Genomic DNA, 18278 nt, shown 5'->3' with positions numbered 1-18278 from the left:
ATTAGCTTAAAAACCATGAGCATGAATACATGAAACTAAGATTGTTTTCACAAAAATATATTTTATCTTCACAGGGAATCATCACAAACAAGAGGAGGACGCTGTTTACATCAATATGAAGACAAGAACTGCAGGTAGAGTCACCTGCACCAGTCAGAAGTTCATCCATCTATCTATCTATTTATCTATCTATCTATCAAAATACATAGAACAATCTCTTTTAACGTTCAAGTTTTAAACAAGTGCAGTTTCACTACTGCAGACACGCATCACAGCTTTGTTTCAGTTCGGACAGATTTTGATTGTTATTTAAAAAAAAAAAAAAAAACGTTCTACTACTATTACAGTTTTTCTCAATCACTTTGGTACATTTTTCCAATCATTCTTGCAATTTGCAGAAGATCAAGTGCATTTCTCAAAACAGTTTGAACAAATAGCAAAACACTGTGGATCACCTGCAAAAGCCAGTCTCTTGCTCAAAATCCTTAGTCCATCCCTCAAAAGCAAGTTTTTGTGTCAATATACTTGTCAGTGCCATCAGAATGTTTAATCATTGTGTCATTGTGTACAGATAAGACAGTCAAATTCATTAGTCACGTTCAGAGTTGTATGGACCCATCAGTGGAATGTGTGTCAGCACACCGTTATCTGATATTGCGGCACACATAGTTATGTTGCCACCCCTTTGGCCTGGCACATCAATGGTGGCTCGATGTCCAATAAGGTTTCGACCCCGTCTTCTGCGCTTTGTCAGATTGAAGCCAGCCTCGTCCATGTAAATGAAGTGACAGGGTGGATCACTAGCTTCCAGTTCCATCATGCGCTAAATACAGAAGACAAAATGTTATTTTTGGAATTACTGCATTACATGCATTTGCAAAAGAAGTTAGATCAAACGTATATGACATATTGCATCTTCTTTTCTACAGCCATAGCATATGTGCAAATGCCACACTTACAGTAGTGTAGTGTACATCTTTACATTACATTGCATTTGGCAGACACCTTTTACTGTAAACCCAAAGCGACTTACAAACGAGGACATATCTATATATGGTTTTGGAATAAAAGTTGTACCTGGACAAAGTGGTAGCGCAGCTCCTTCACCCTCTCACCATTTCTTTCAAATGGGACAGTGTATAGCTGTTTCATGCGCATGTGTTGTTTTTTTAGCACTCTGTCAATGGTAGAGATACTGACTGTTTGGATGTTTGCAAATGTGTCATTGTCCTGCAAAATAGTAGTCTGTATCTCTCTCAGTGTAATGGCGTTGTTTTCAACAACAATGTTGCAGATAGCCATCTCCTGGTGTGGTGTGAAAATCCGCCCTCTACCACCCCTGTGTACTTGTCTTGCAGTCCTATGTGGGAAATAGAAATGTAAACCAAAACAAATTTGAGGAAGACACAATGGCATTGTATAGAGCATCAGTGGAATAGGCTACTGTAATTTTGTATGGGGCATTACTGTATTGACATGTAAATACAGTAAACTCCATGTAATTCAGCACATACTGTTAGATTACACACCTGTTCTCTCTGCGGAAAGTTTGAATAATTGAGGACACAGTTGTTCTGCCAACATTTGGCTGCACCCTTCTCCCCGCTTCAGCCATAGTCAGCCCATGATTCAAAACATGGTCTACAAGTGTTGCTCTGATTTCATCAGGAACACCTCTTCTGCCTCTTCCTCTTCCTCTTCCTACTCCTCCACCACGCAGCCTCACCCCTCTTCCTCTCCTTCTTCTTGGCTGTTGTCCTTCCATTGTCAGACATTGTAACTTTCTATTGTGCTCTGGTTACCTATATACTCCCCAGTAGATTGTTCATGAGATGCTCCCTTGAGCTCATTCAGAAAACTGTCGATCATTGGTTGATCAACTCTTTTCATTAGAGAAAGTCTAGATTCACCTGGGAGGAATTTACCAATTTAGATCATATTTACAGACAAATGTCTTATGGAAATGTATATATGCTTGACATGTTATGATGGCTTGGTAAATCATTTTGCATGTGAAGACTTATATGATGAACTATAGCCTAAATGTTTTGGGGAAAGAGACTATTTGATAGATTCCTATAACAAAGCATTTTGATTAGCATGACAAAAGCAATTGATAATGTACGAAAAAACTGAGAATTGTACACAATCATTTGCATGGATGGACAAAAGCATTTGCAATTTGTTCAATGCAATGAGAAACTGCTTTTTTCATCTGCACAAATGGCATGATGATGTGAAAACTGAACAAGAACTTTTGAGAATTTCAATTCTGATGTGAGAAATGTACCAAACCAATTGAGAAAAACTGTAATACTAGTGTCTTTTAGCAGACGCCTTTATCCAAAGTGACTCACATCTGAGAGAACAATATTCTAAAAATATTGATCTAAACCGTTTAAATGTGTGTTGGTATCATTGTCCTGCAGGTAGTTGTGGGTCATCAGTTCGGTTCGTCAGCTGCATTACAGTTTTTCTCAGTCGCTTTGGTACATTTCTCAGATCATCCTCGACATTTGCAAAACAGTAAGTGCATTTCTCAAAACAGTTCATACAAATAGCAAAACACCATGGATTACCTGCAAAAGCCAGTCTCTTGCTCAAAATCCTTAGTTCATCTCTCAAAATTAAATATCTGTGTCAATGAACGTGTCAGTGCTTCAGAATCACTGTGTCATTGTGTACGGATAAGACAGTCAAATTGCTTAGTCTTTATCTCCCTTAGTCTTATGGCATTATTTTGTACAACCATGGTGCAAATAGCCTCCTCCTGTTCAGGTGTGAAAAGGGGCCCTCTGCCACCCCTGTGAAGTTGTCTTGCAGTCCTATGTGGAAAAAATATAGTAATGCAAAACACAAAATTGAGTAAGATAAAATGTCACTGTATATAGTATACTTACTGTATATTGTAAAATGAAAGTAGAATACTGTCATATTGTATGAAGCATTACAGAAAGTATACAGTATTACAGTACAGTGCCTATTGTTAGATTACATACCTGTTCTGTCGATGAAAAGTCTGAACGATTAAGGACACAGTTGTTCTCCCAACATTTGGCTGCACCCTTCGACCAGCCTCGGCCATTGTAAGCCCACGATTGAGAACATGGTCTACAAGTGTAGCTCTTATCTCATCAGGAACACGCATATGTCCTCGGCCTCTTCTGCATCTTCCTCTGTTTTGCCTCCCAACTCCTCCGCCACGCAGCCTCACTCCTCTTCCTCTTCTTCTTCTCTCTGGCTGTTGACCCCATCCAATTCCTTGTCCTTCCATTGTCAGACATTGTAACATTGTGTTGTGCTCCGGCTATATGTATACTTGCCAGCTGATAGTTCATGAGATGCACCTTTGAGCTATTTCAGAAAACTGGTTGATCATTGGTTGATCTAATGCTTTACATATTTCCCTTCATTACAGAAAGTCAAGATTCACCTGGGATCAATTTACCAATTCAGGCCAGATTTAGAAACAAAGTCTAATGGAAATGTATAGAAATATGCTGACATATTATGACAACTTGTTCAACCATTTTGCATGTAAAGACTTATGTGATGAACTAATGCCTAAATGTTGTGGGGGGTGAGACTATTCAACAGAGACCCATTATAATACATTTTGATCAACATGACATAAACAACTGATAATGTAGGAAACAGCAGAACATTGTACATTATCATTTGCATGGAGGACAAATGCATTTGCAACTTGTTCAAAGAAATGAAAAACTGTTTTTTTGATGTGCACAAGTGACACAATGATGTGAAGATTGAACAAGTAGTTTTGAGAATTTCAATTCTGATCTGAGAAATGTACCAAAGCGACTGAGAAAAAACTGTAATGAGTGTCCACATTCTACCACTAGATGGCAGCAGAGTGGAACCTGTTAAATCACGCACTTCTAAGACCCTGAACAATCTGTCTGCTTTATTTACACATTGATGACTCATTGATGCTGTGTAGAAAATTATTTGCTTTCAAGTGTTGCAAATATCATTATGTTTCATTGGTTTGCTCAATATAAAATTCAGAGTCTCCGCTGTCTTTACTGAATCACGTAATCCACAGATTTTAACTAGATTTACATATTTACACTGATGCACAATATGAGTCACACCATTGTGTGTTAATGAAACAATAATAAAAAGTTAATCAGCCCAGGTGTCAGTTTGGTGACAAAAACTGAATTTAATTTAGTGTAATTTGCTCATGTGCAGTTAAAAAAAAGGAAGAAATACAACATGAAAACACTGCATATCGCTCAATTCTCTTTTTTTCTTAATACAGTCACCTGCATATTATTACTGTTTATTTCTGCTGTACAAATGAATCCTAACAGCTGCTTTCTGTTTAAACCCCACTCCAGACTGATGATATCATCCAACCAGAATAAAGGAAAAGAAAAAAAATACAATAAAAAAGTATGCAAAGTTTATATTCACCTGAAGGTCAAAATATGTTTATTTCACTTTTCAGTTTTAGTTACATTTTACCGTAATGTGGTTTTTTGTGTCAAAATGCAGAAACAGACAAATGTTTGAAATATGTGATCTCTTGTGTTCTGATAGATTAGTTTTGAAGTCAGCATTTTTTGTTCTGGACATCAACAATTACATTTATATCTTGTATTTTTTTATTTATGATGTTATAACATTAGAACTGTATGAACTTTGTTTTTACTTGTGGAGGAATTATGAAAGTCTTTTTTTTATTTTTCATGTTTATTCTCTTCTTAAGTGTTTTATACATTCTTTAACTTTATTTTAGCAGTCACTTTTGTATTTTTATGTTTTTAAAGGTTATGTATTTTTTGTACTCTCAAATATAAAACACTGTTATGAGCAATGTGGCTGATCATAGTCTTACAGTGTCAAGAAGACAATGTTTTTATTTCTTTAATCATCTACAAATGTATCAATAGTAATTAATAAAATATTTACTACATGACATATATTGTGTTATTGTCTTAATACAGATTCAAGTGTGAGATTAGTGTTTCATGCTTCTTTTAGATGTTACAGATGCTGAACAGACTTCTACAAATGATTCACTGGTTCATCCTCTCTCATATCTCCTCCAACAAACCTTGTTTCTCCTCCAGGAACATTTTAGGAATTGAAACATCCTCCAAAACATTTGATACCTGGATCACAGGCAGGAGGACTGAGGAGAGGAGACGAGGAGACATAAATGACACAGATGGGACGAGTCTATAGAAAACTTCTTCTGCACAACGTCCAAACATTCATGCAGAATGTTAATAACAAAGAAAGAAAAACAAAAAAGATGTGATTAATGTTCCTGCAGGAAGAAACAAAAGAATCTGTTGGCTTAGGTTTAATAAAAAACTTCAAGACTTTGGTCATTTAAACTGTTTTATGTTTCAATTAAGTCCTTAAATAACAACATTGATACTGTCAGATCGCTGTCACAGTTTAAATAGTTTATTATAATATTTACTACATGCTATAATACAACCCAGTCGGGTTTCAGCAGGGGTGGACTGGCCATCGGGCATACCGGGCATTTGCCCGGTGGGCCGATGGTGATTTTGGGCCGGGCCGGGCCGGGCCAAAAAAAAAAAAAAAAATTCAAAAAAAAAAAAAAAAAAAAAAAAAAAATTTTTTTTTTTTTTTTTTTTTTTTTGGGCCCGGGCAGGCCCATCGGCCCATTTGATTTTGTTTTTTACCTGACAACAACTGGTACCACTGGCCGATTGGTTATGATGAGTTAGATTGGTTATGGGCTGGAGTCAGGGCCGCTGCAAGGGGTGTGCTAACCGTGCGACCGCACGGGGCCTCGCACCCCAAGGGGAGGCCCCAAGGGGGCCTCGCGCCCCAAGGGGCCTTGTGCTATGGGCGTTTTTTTTTTTTTTTTTTCGTTTTTTTTTTCGTTTTTTCCCTTATAAATATCCACAGTCACGTTCCATTACAGACCTAAATGTGTACTAGTCTGTGCATATCAATAAATATATGTGCAATGATGTGCATGTCTGTTGTTCAACACAACTGATCAGACCAAGCGCAGACACAAGCTGCTCTGATCCAGACGGTGGAGTGTGGAACAAACTGTCACACAATGTCGAGAGAACGAGACAGATTCAGGAAATTTTCCATCAGGGGATGAAAAAAGAAAAAAACTAAAGAAAATGGAAGAGTTTAATGCCTCTCTGAAAGGCTCGTTTGATAAATTTGTTACAAAAATCACCGATCCGACCGGGTCTCAAGCAGCCGTGGGGCCCCGCGTCGAGGCAAGCCAAATGATGATGAGGCAGGGGAAGGTATCCAGTATTTTGCTAATTGGAGAGTTAAAATTGCGCATATAGACACCCGATCCGACCCGAAAAACCCTAGGGCCCCCCCCGGCCATTCCGCACAGGGCCTCGCAAATCTCCCAGGCAGCTCTGGCTGGAGTAGTCACAACATTAGAGCGCGTGGCTTATTATTTATATTATTATTTATACTATTTGAAGAATGATGAGTTCATATTCAATATCTTATATATTCTATAAAACTAAATTACCAACTCAAAATTTAAGTTGCTTTTTTGACAGGGACAGTGGTGTTTGGATTCCTGATTGTCACTAAATTTTAATAATGCTGTGATTAATAGTGGGTGGGTGAAATAATACATCAATCTTTTTGGAGAAATGTTTACGTACAGTGATGCCATCGCAGCAAAGACTTTGTGTATATATACATATATTGGAAGAACCCACTGTTTAGGCAATTCATGGTCATTAGTTAGTAAAAACAGAGGCAGCGCTGCATTCCCCCTGTTTAAAATGGTCAAATATGATGATATCAGCCTGGAAATCACAGGACTTATCTGTGGTGGTGAAACAAGTCAGCAGTATGAATTTGAAAGATGTGTGAGCATCCCTTCATGATAAACAGAGGGGGAACGCATTCTGACAGCAGTATTTCACGCTGTCAGAATGCGTTCCCCCTGTTTAAAATGGGTTAATATATCATTGTAGATATCTGAAATGTTCTTTTTGACTAGGAACAATTGAATTACAGATATCTGCAACACATATCCAGTCTAGCTATTAAATGTTAAAACGGCTTGCCATACAAGTTTGCTGGTCTACTCAGAAACAGTACTAAGTACATCTATAACGGGACTGGGGGGGGGATGGTGTAGGTTTAGGTTTATTAGACAAGAACATACACACCAACAAGACAGTGTACAAGCGGTGTCACAAGAACGTTTATTTTCATTCATAGGCTTCATTTTCTTTCCATCAATACCTGGTGGGCCGGTCTAGGCTCAAAATGCCCGGGCCGATTTTTTGTCCCAGTCCAGCCCTGGGTTTCAGCATACACTTCATAGAAAAGTTGTTATAATTGATCTCATCATTGAGCTCATGATCAGAAGTTAGAAAAATTAACTTAATAATTTTGTTAGTTTGAATCACATCAGACTTAAATTACCGTACATGCAAACATATTTATCTAAAGTAAACTTATATTAAACTGAACTTCTCACGTGTGTTCATGTGCAGCATGAAGAAAACTGGCTGCTCTGTTATAATTGTAGCTAAACTCTCCAGGTGAACTACTGACTGATTCATATTGGGTTCTGATCAATTTCCCTATTGATCAACATTTTATTCAAATGTTTCAACCAGATGTGACGATATGATGTTATGAAGATATTATAATAATTTAAATTCTTCCAAGGTGCTTAACTTTTAAATGAAAAGATTCCAAAACTCGTCCATCACATGATTTTGAATTTGGATTGTGTTTATCATCCTAAAGATAGATTATTATTTTATTTATTCATACTTAAATAATAAATTAGTACTAACCTCACTTAAAGTAAACAGACATTTCTTTCACTGATGCGACCATGAATCTTCAAACACACAGACGCCATTTTTTTATGTTTCTGAAGTTTTTTTTCAACAACTTTATAACCATGTGACCTCGACATTTCAAAGTTATGCTGAATCGTGGGACTGAAATAGAAAACACACATTCTTATTCTAAAACACACATTCATTCTTACACTGAACTTATAAGTACTGACATTGATTTCTGGAGTTCTGGATGAGACTTGTCCTGGTAAATAGAAACAAAGGTAAGACAGCAGCAGAAACGCTCTGCAGGCAGGAGATCTGCAGTAGCTGAGGTTAGTTTGTTGATGAAAGTAATACGTTTACATAAGAAAACGGATCAAAACTGATACAAAATGTAAATCATTGATTTCACAAAGTTATTCTCTCAGTTCTTGGTTGATTGTCCTTTCATTTAATAATACAGAATGTAGGACAGGTTTTTCACATAAATATTTCAGAGCTACGCTTTCTGGCAGCTACAGTATATGAATATGTCCAGATTAGTTATTTTGTTGGTGCCGTGTCCCAGTGTATAGATGCATTTAATGAAGTCTGTTTTGTTCTCTGAGGACCCCAACTCTCTGTCCTGTGTCCCCCCGATTTTTCAAACTGAAGATAAACCCATGATTTTGTCTTCATTGTCTCAAGTTACTGGATTCACTTTACTGCAAACCGCTGCAAATGGTCCACACACATCAACATCTCCCTGACGTTGCACTTGGAAACACATGTGTGAGGATGCTGTTCATTGATCACAGATCAGCATTCAACACTACTGTTCCCAGAAAGCTTTTCAGAAAGCTCAAGATCCTGAAGCTAACATCTCCAGTCTGTAATTGGATTCTGGACTCCTTGATTGACTGAACACATCATACTATCACAAATTAACCTAACACACATGGTTTTAGACTGTGGCAGGAAGCAGGACAGAAAACCCACACAAGCACAGAGAGAACTTGTGAGCTTATAAATGACTTGATTTGAAATTGTAGTTGTTTTTTTTATTCATTGTTGTACTTTATTGTTTGTTCTACCAAACAAGTACAGGTGTTTCTTGGAAATGAGACCCCACGTCTCAATGTATCTAAAAAAATAAAATAAGTGAAGCAGTTGTGTTTTCACTAAATACTGGTTGGTTGTTTTGTTTTTCAGTAGATCTGGACCACGCTGAATGTTCCTCCTAGTTCTGCATCAATTATTATAATTCACCTCCAGACCAGGCTCTTGTAACTGTGTTTTCTTCTATTTAAGATTAAAAACCACAGAAAAATGAAAACATGTCAGGCTGCTTCTCCGTGTGACCACTAGAGGGCGACTTTACCTGATAATAAAAGTGAGATATTTCATGTAAATGACAAAATCTGACTATAAAATTATGTGTTTACAAATGATAGAATAGTTATAAAATGTTGAAACAAAAATTATGGTTCAGTGTTTACTTTGTTGAAAAAAAATAAAGGAAGCCTTCAAGTTTCTTTCTTTATATGTGCATTTCTTTGCATTTGACCAGCTTTTATAGCGACTGCAACATTAACCCTTCAGGTCAGTTTAGTCCGTTAGAAATCTTCAAATATGAACTAAAGCAGCAGACAGACCCACTGACTGCTGTCACTCTACCTAAATCAGTGTAAACAGCGCCCTCCTCTGGTTAATGATGAAAAGTTCAACTGGAGTAAAGAACAAGCCAAAAACTGATCAAGGGGGAGGAAAACAGAAAATTAACAGAAACTAACACAGTCAAGCTCATTTGACATCACAGATGGTGGTTTTGTCTGCTTCGTCAGTCCCTACGCTTGCTCCACTGAACTCAAGACAAAAGAAAATTAACCATTTATCTAGACATGACGGCATGAACTAAATGTGTGCACTTCACTCAGAATACAATGTGATGTCACAATATACAACAAATGCTAAACTCAAAACAAATCTATCGCCTGTAACTTAAACCACAAACAAACCTAAAAAATGTAGATGTGTGGATATTACCTAACCACCTTTGTGATGGATACGGCCGTCACAACTTCCTTCCTTTAACTAACTATCAGAAATAAAGCTGCTTTGACCACAGCGCCCTTTGACATGAGTGCACCTTTTCTTCTGGGGTTGCACACTTCATTTTTAAATATGTTCTTTTAAAGTATATATATATATATATACGAGAAAATGAAAACTTTGAAACCAAGTTTAAACAGCAGCACAGCAGGCCAGTGATCAGCACTGTGGCCTCACAGTGAAGAGGTTCCTGGTTCAAACCCCAGCAGGGACTTTCTGGCGGGAGTTCATGTTCACACTGTGTCTGCAGGAGGTTACCATGGTTTCCTCTCTGTGAGGACCATTTCCATTTCCCTCAAAGACGATGCCTGCCTTTTAGTGTCAAACATGTACACAACTACACAACACAATCAAGCCTGATTTCACACATGTGAGGTTGTACTGAAAATAATTCTACCAAACGAGGCAACGTCGACCGTTTAAAGGTGAAATATACAGTTAAATTCAAAATTAGTCAAAAACGGTCAAATGTACCCCAGACTCCTGAGGGTTCATCTTGTTATGTGTGTAGTGTTTTTGTGCTCTATGAGCTACTGACACCATCTACCTATCCATCTACCTACCTATCCATCCATCTGTCTTTCATGATGGAGACAAGAGACAGCAGAGCAGTTGAGCAGTGAGATCATACAGGCAGTAAAAAAGAGAGGGGAAGAAGGACAGTCAGTTTACCAGTCTGCAGCTCTTGTCACACAACTGAAGAACAAGCTGACAGCATGACTAGTCAGGTTTATCAGTTAAAGAACTGGCAGCAATCATGAAATCAGATGCTGCTTTTGTAATTATTGGTTGAATTTAAAAACCTGACAACATATTTTAATTAGTGGATGAAGTCTAAACTGTATATTAATGGAGACGTATCCCTCAATGTTTCAAGATGCTGACGTCACCTCTGATGAGACCAGCTGACCCGTGTACAGCTGCATGATTATACTAAAGTAAAAAATACACGTTTATTCAAATAAATGTTTAATTCTCTGTGAAGAAAACATTTTTGAAGAGAATTTTCTGCTGCAACAGGAACAAAGGTAGAAATATATCTTCTCACACTAACTTCACCACGCTGTTTCTGTTTTTTCTTCTTTCTTCACTTCCTGTGAATGAACTCATGACCACAATGAAAAAACAAAATTTTATCATAATCTGTAGGAAAGTATTACTTCCACACTGAAATAAAGAAATGCTTTACATCGCTGAAGCTCAGCTTTGATCTGAAATTTAATTTTCTCATGTTTGATAAACTGTAAATTAAATACACCCAAATCCATGCTGAAGCTGTTTGTTTTAGTGCAGTAAATACAGTAACCACGGCAACAACATTCATGTCAGAGGTGAGAAAAGTAGAGGTCTAAAACTCATCAAAACCATGTCCTGAAACCTGACCACACACACACACGCACGCACGCACGCACGCACGCACGCACGCACGCACGCACGCACGCACGCACGCACGCACGCACACGCACAAACACGCGCACGTATGAGAGGCCGTTTAGGAAATAATTCATATTTGCTCTCACATGTTACATCATACTCTCTTACAAACACTAGTACACTAATACTCTCACACATATACTAGTATAGTCACACACACTTACTATCATACTCTCTCACATATACTAGTATAGTCACACACACTTACTAGTATAGTCACACACACTTACTATCATACTCTCTCACATATACTAGTATACTCACACACACTTACTACTATAGTCACACACACTTACTATCATAGTCTCTCACATATACTAGTATAGTCACACACACTTACTATCATAGTCTCTCACATATACTAGTATAGTCACACACACATACTATCATACTCTCTCACATATACTAGTATAGTCACACACACATACTACCATACTCTCACACATATACTAGTATAGTCACACACACATACTATCATACTCTCACACATATACTAGTATAGTCACACACACATACTATCATACTCTCACACATATACTAGTATAGTCACACACACATACTATCATACTCTCACACATATACTACTATAGTCACACACACTTACTACTATAGTCACACACACATACTACCATACTCTCACACATATACTAGTATAGTCACACACACTTACTATCATACTCTCACACACTTACTACCATACTCTCACACATACACTAGTATAGTCACACACACTTACTACTATAGTCACACACACTTACTACCATACTCTCACACATATACTTGTATAGTCACACACACATACTATCATACTCTCTCACATACACTAGTATAGTCACACACACTAAATACTATAGTCACACACACTTACTATCATACTCTCTCACATACACTATTATACTCAAAATGACTAAAACAGGAAGTTAGTTTGTTTAAACAGGAAATAGGCTACTATAAGTTCATTCCTTGATTGGTGTTCAGCTCTGGGAGCTTACTGCTAGCTAAATAAGCTGTGTGGGAGAACTGAAATCAAGAAGGCAACTTTATCATTTTGTAAGTAGTTGCAAATATGATTTTTCTACTAATTTACCTTCTTTTTCAAGGCAACTTTTTGTTAGCAGTACATGGTAATGAGGAGAGTATTAGGACTTTATTCACTAATGCAATGAGGTGCTTTCAGCACATTGCAAGGGAAACTGACAGATGTGGATATGACAGCATGATTTTGGATCGGTTATTCTTTGAGCTTAATGGATATGCACGGACAATTTTGTTTTTAACCAGCAGTTTGACAGAGGTGTTGTCGATCAAGAAAGCTTTGTAACACTGGAGGCCCTAGATTCATGTTTTTGTTCCATCACAAATTAATTTCAAAACTCAAGATCACTGCAAATGAGCCAAAGGGAAATGTTGACTTCAAGAGGCCCACCAACAATAATAACTGGCAGCCCTAGTCGCCGACAGTACAATATTCTACCTGAACAAATTACGTATTGTTTATCCCTGGGAATGAGCTGGCAAAGAATAGCTTTATGCTTTGGTATCAGTAGGAGGACATTGTACAGCCACAGACAAAATCTTCAAATTGGATCACTGGCCTACACAACAATGTCCGCTGACGTCTTGGGTGATATAGTCCGTGACATTCTTCAAACAACCCCAAATGCTGGAGAAAGATATATACATGGAAGCTTTAGATCACGGAACATCCGTAGGCTATACAGTGGTGGCGTCTAAGACATTGCCTGCAAGAACTTGATCCTATAGGACGGGCCCTTCGTCGCCACCGTGCAATTCAGCGAAGAATATATAATGTTCAAACTCCCAATCAATTATGGTGAGTATTTTGGTTGTTACTCAAAACATTTTATTTATTACTCAGCACTTGTTACTAATTTCTAACTTCTTCTTAACTTCTTAGTTTCCCATTACTCCTTAAAATCTTGCAAATACCCAATCCTAACTGTTTGTCCAGTAAATGAACCATTAGATGATATTAATAAACTTTGTCATATTGAAAAGTGTGTCATTATTTCAAGCTTGCTTACTGCAGGTCAACATGCAGCCTAATGTAAGTAGGCATAATTTTTTTTTTATTTCTGTCTATAGAAATGTCTGTTTTTAGACTGTGCACGTTCCTCGCTTTATACTTGATTACCGTATTTTCTGGACTATGCACCTGCATATAAACCGCATCCGCTCTATTTAAAAAAAAAAAAGAGATATACAAGCCGCACCTGCATACAAGCCACATTCACTCTATTTTAAAAAAAATATATGCAAGCCACAGATATGTTGTTAGATTAGATATTTACAACATGTACAGAACCATTTTGAACTGTAAATGATGTACATGTTTGTACCTAAATAGATCCTTTCCTAATAGTGTCTTTTAACACGGCAGCAACTTCGCTGATTAAAACTATCTGCTAAAGAAGTAGTGTATTCTTCTTTGCATTTATTTTGTCTTAGTTTTGATTGTAATTCCCGTTGGAGCGCCCCGAGCGGTGGAAGAAAAATCCACAGAATAGATTTGTATAAGCCGCATGGTTCAAAACCTATGAAAAAAGAAGCGGCTTATAGTCCAGAAAATACGGTACTTACTTTTTATCTGGGACCTGGGTACTTGACTTACAGAAAGGGAGCAACAACCATGTCTGACCTCTGTGGTTAAACTGCTCACAGACCTTTCATGGAAAATGAAGGCATATTGGATTCAACAGATGAACAACACCAGTTTTGTCTATATCTACTTGCCAAGAGTTCAAAGGGCAGCTGCAGAATTCCGAAATCAGTGGAACAACCATGGATTGTCTACAGAGGGAGGACAGACACCTCTACAACTGTGGCACAGAGGTGTTCTCCAGTCTGCTGGAGCTGGTGCTACTAGCGACATTTTTGATAGACATGATGCCTTTGGAATTAGTGAAGACAACCCTCCTGAGTTAGAGACTGAGAACAATGTTGTTATTCCGTAAAATAACTTCACTATGAATGCAGCAGTTATGGACAGGATTCAACATACAATAGATCCATTGAGTGATGATGGTAATCATGGTATCAGTTTATTTTTAGGCCTGCTACATTTTCTTAGTCAACATTAACAAGGCAACATAACACTTGTTGTAGTTTGTGAACAAAAGTTTACTGTATCACCCTGTGGCGAGCTCTAGTGTTTTATTAAATATGACTGATTGATGTATATGACCTCATAGTTGTGTTATAAAAAAACACAACAAAAAAAAAGATTATGTAACTGTCAAGTAACAAGTAAGAACAGTAAGGAGCACATTAACTGTCATAAAATAAACCACCTCAAAATCACATCAATCAGCCTGTAAAATAAATGTTCTCAAAAAAAATATGTCAACTGACCATCCAAGGCAAAACAGGGTTCCTAAATTCAGTAATATTACTCTATATACCAAAACCCTTAGTATTTTCTAAATGAAAGTCCCCAATGTCTTTGAAATCAGTGTAAATGTGCCAAAAAAGTGGCCGTCTATTATGTGTTGGCCTAAACTATGATGTAACTGTGAGGTAGCAAGTAACGTTAAGTGGTACACAACTGTATACAACATTATTAAAAACTAACTAATAACTAATATACTCAAAGTCATATCCCCAAAATAGGAATGAATGAATTGGTCTCAGCAAATTTTCAACGGACCACACGAGGGAAAACAGGGTTCCTAAATTAAGCATTATTACTCTCGACCAAAACCCTGAGTATTTTCTAATGCATAGTCCATACTGTCTTTGAACTCAGTGTATGTGTCACAAAGTGGCAGCTTCAGACAGTTGATGCATGTGTTGGCCATAGGCAAAGAGCGTCCTGGGCTTCCGGACTGGTCATGTAGGAAAGCAATTGTTGGTTGAGGAGAGAAGCCAATTGCAACTGCACCAGTTGCAAAGGCTAAGAAGTTGCTTAGCTTTGAGGCTCCGGTCTCCTCTAATACAGGGAAAAAAACAACAAAAAAACAATGTCAATGTACAGAAAATATCACACTATATTGTCATGAGACAGAGCCATATGCAACACCAATATTTACCCTCAACATCCAGCAATTAATCTCTCCAAAGTGGCACAACACGTTCCTCTGCCATTCTTTTGTTGCTTCCTGCTACAGACAGTCTAATATGGAAGAGCTGATCCATGGAGTTGGCTGTGAGTGGAGGTGGTTGATGGCACAGCAAGGGTCTAAAACTCTCCCGGTACGTCCTCATGGCATCCAGGACACCAAGGGTTTTCAGTCCCTCTTTAAATCTGCAAAGATTAAAAGATGAAACAACAAAATAAATCCTTCAAACTACTAATTCAAAATGCCAGCAGAGGTTAAATGATATCTAAGCTGCTAAAACATTTGAAATGTTTAAATTTACATTTCGTCAGTCTGTCAGAATCTGAAATAATTCACAGAATATACGATCAATCATCATTTTAACCTTTTTAACTCAAGACACATGAAAACAATTAATTATTATTCTCTTTTAACTCACTCTTTCTAATGAATTGCTATGTTAATATATGAAAATCATGAACTATTATTTTAATCAAGTCTTTCCATGAATTATGATTATTTTCATTCAGTATATCCTGTTTTAAACAACATTTTATCATATTCAGTATTATAATCATGACAGTCTTTTTAACCACATTTTGACCCAGGTTTTCAATCATACTGAAAGACTGAGGTACAATTTTACATCTTTTTTTTTTTTTTTTTTAAACAACTTGAGCTTTAAGAACATGCATGCTGATGTCATGAATGTAGAAAAATTGATATGACCAAATAAATGACCAAATAAATTCACACATATGGTAAACACAAAAAAAATATTATTAAGTTGTGTTCTTTTAGGTCTTGAAGATTAGGGGTAAGATATTCAATGCTCTAACTATGATATAAGATATTATTTACATTATTTGAGGCCGCTTTCAATCAAGCCGTATAGATCGGGTGTTAAATCCTCCGCTGATTGATTTTTAACCACTGAATTCCTTAAAAAATAAGCACGACCGGGAGGTTTACCACAGTGGACCACAGTTGCCCTTGTGTTATAGGCTGGCCTACTAGAGAAAAGTTTTTGTGTAGTTATTCCATGAAGTAATAAGGTTCGTACAACGACGTACTTGGAGTCTGGCTTTATTAACAGCTGTTGGTACAAACAACCCGGGCTGGCTCTAACGTCTCCCACCATGCCCCGCATCACAACACAGCTGACGCTGAAGCCACGCCCCCTTCTTAAAGGAACAGAACCTTATTCTATAATAATACCACATCTCCTTTTCTGTGAGAACAAAGGGTAGACTACCTTTGTCTCTGCAGGTCTTAAGGGGTTTATTCTGCCCTTTTGCTGGAAGACCTGTCCCTGATCTGTCCCTGTCCCAAGCATGCAAAAAAAACAATCAAAACCTTACACTGTGAACTATTACTTTAGCAGGTTGTGAACTGCAGAACTTAAACCCTGAGGTTCCAGATAAATTTAACAATAAAGAACAATTTCACAACCACATGTCACCCTCTCTTTTTTTTTTTTTTTTTTTTCATGAAATCAATGCTTATATGTCCAGTCTCTGCGGCCTTCTAACTTCTCTCCCACACCTGGTTCGCACAGTCTCTGTGGTGGGGGCCTCTCCACCGGGTGATGTCGTTGGTGGAGCTGGCTCAGGTGTAGGCAAATCTTCTCCGACTGGTGGCTCCTCAGCATCGACCACCCCACTGTTGGTCTGCAGAGGCACCAAGTGATGTCGGTTCCTCCTCAGTGTGCCCTGAGGCCCCTGGATGATGTAAGAGCGAGGGGTGTCGTGTGTAGATAGTACTGTGCCCTGGACTCGTGCATCAGTGATCCACACATCCTCTCCAGGTATGAGTGGCTCCAGGTTTCTCGTGCCGTGTCTCTTGTCAAACGATTCAGCGTCCTTCCTCCTCTTCTCTCTCTCTTTGGCCCCCAGGGCGTTGTAGTCTGGCAAAACTGGATCCAGCAGGGTTGGGAGGGCAGGAACTGTAGTGCGGAGGCGGCGGCCCATCAACAGCTCAGCTGGACTATAGCCATTTTGTAGAGGAGTTGCTCTGTAGGCCAGCAAAGCAAGATATGGGTCTGATGCCTTAGTTAGCAGATTTTTCACAGTTTGAACAGCACGCTCCGCTTCCCCATTGCTCTGGGGAAACTTGGGGCTGCTGGTGATGTGCACAAAGCCATACTCTGCTGCAAAGGCTTTAAAGTTGCAGCCTGAGAACTGAGGTCCATTGTCACTTCTCAACACTTCACAGATTCCATGACGAGAAAACATGGATTTCAGGTGCAACACCACATCCGTGGACCTTGTGGGTGACAGCAATGCAATTTCCACATACCTTGAGAAGTAATCTACTACTAGTAGATAGGTCTTGCCTGTCAATGTGAACAGGTCAGCTCCCAAGGTTTGCCAAGGCCTGTCTGGCATCTCCGTTGGCATCAGTGGCTCTTTGACATTCTTTCTCTCTTGAATGCAGGTTTTACATTTCAGCACCATGTCATTCAGCTGGCTGCTGAGCCCCGGCCACCATACTGTCTGTTTGGCCCGGTCCCTGCACTTTGTCACTCCCAAGTGGCCCTCATGTAGTCTCCGCAGCACATCACCTTGTAACGCAGATGGGATGACAAGTCTTGTGCCCCGTAGCAGCAGCCCGTCATGTACAGTTAGCACTGCTCTCTCAGTCCAGTAATGTCTCAGCAGGCCCTGCAGTCGACTTTTGTCCGGCCAGCCACCTGTGCAGTACTTCATCAGTGCAGAGCATGTGCTGTCTGTTTTCAGGTGCTCACGTAGACTGCTCAGATAATCACCACTGACAGGAATGTTGCTGATGACAGTGTCCACATAGATGTTGGTGTCTTCCAGTAAGTTTGTGTCAGTGTGTGCTCCTGGAGCTCTCAGAGGGGCGCGGGACAAGGTGTCGGCTGTCCACA

The 18278-nt window shown here is 38.6% G+C and overlaps 1 protein-coding gene across 4 annotated transcripts in view; it reads left to right on the top strand.

Annotated features, from left to right (window-relative positions):
• The window catches only part of LOC133420783 (uncharacterized), an 89255-nt gene that overhangs the window by 2399 nt on the left and 68578 nt on the right, over positions 1–18278 (top strand). The window contains exons 8-10 of one of the 4 annotated variants that reach the window (XM_061710608.1): positions 75–134; positions 2430–2526; positions 4365–4947. The exons of 1 other annotated variant lie outside the window; for it this stretch is intronic. In XM_061710608.1, coding sequence (XP_061566592.1) covers positions 75–134; positions 2430–2526; positions 4365–4539 — 332 coding nt within the window. In that variant the 3' untranslated portion in view covers positions 4540–4947. Of the gene's footprint in view, positions 1–74; positions 135–2429; positions 2527–4364; positions 4948–18278 lie in introns of those variants that run through there. 2 more of the 4 variants (XM_061710609.1, XM_061710610.1) reach the window with 2 other exon arrangements.

Source organism: Cololabis saira, chromosome 20, assembly GCF_033807715.1.
Source record: "Cololabis saira isolate AMF1-May2022 chromosome 20, fColSai1.1, whole genome shotgun sequence".
NCBI classification, from domain to species: domain Eukaryota; kingdom Metazoa; phylum Chordata; class Actinopteri; order Beloniformes; family Belonidae; genus Cololabis; species Cololabis saira.
The sequence above is the reverse complement of the archived record's forward strand: the minus strand, read 5'-3'. Positions and strand labels throughout refer to the sequence as shown.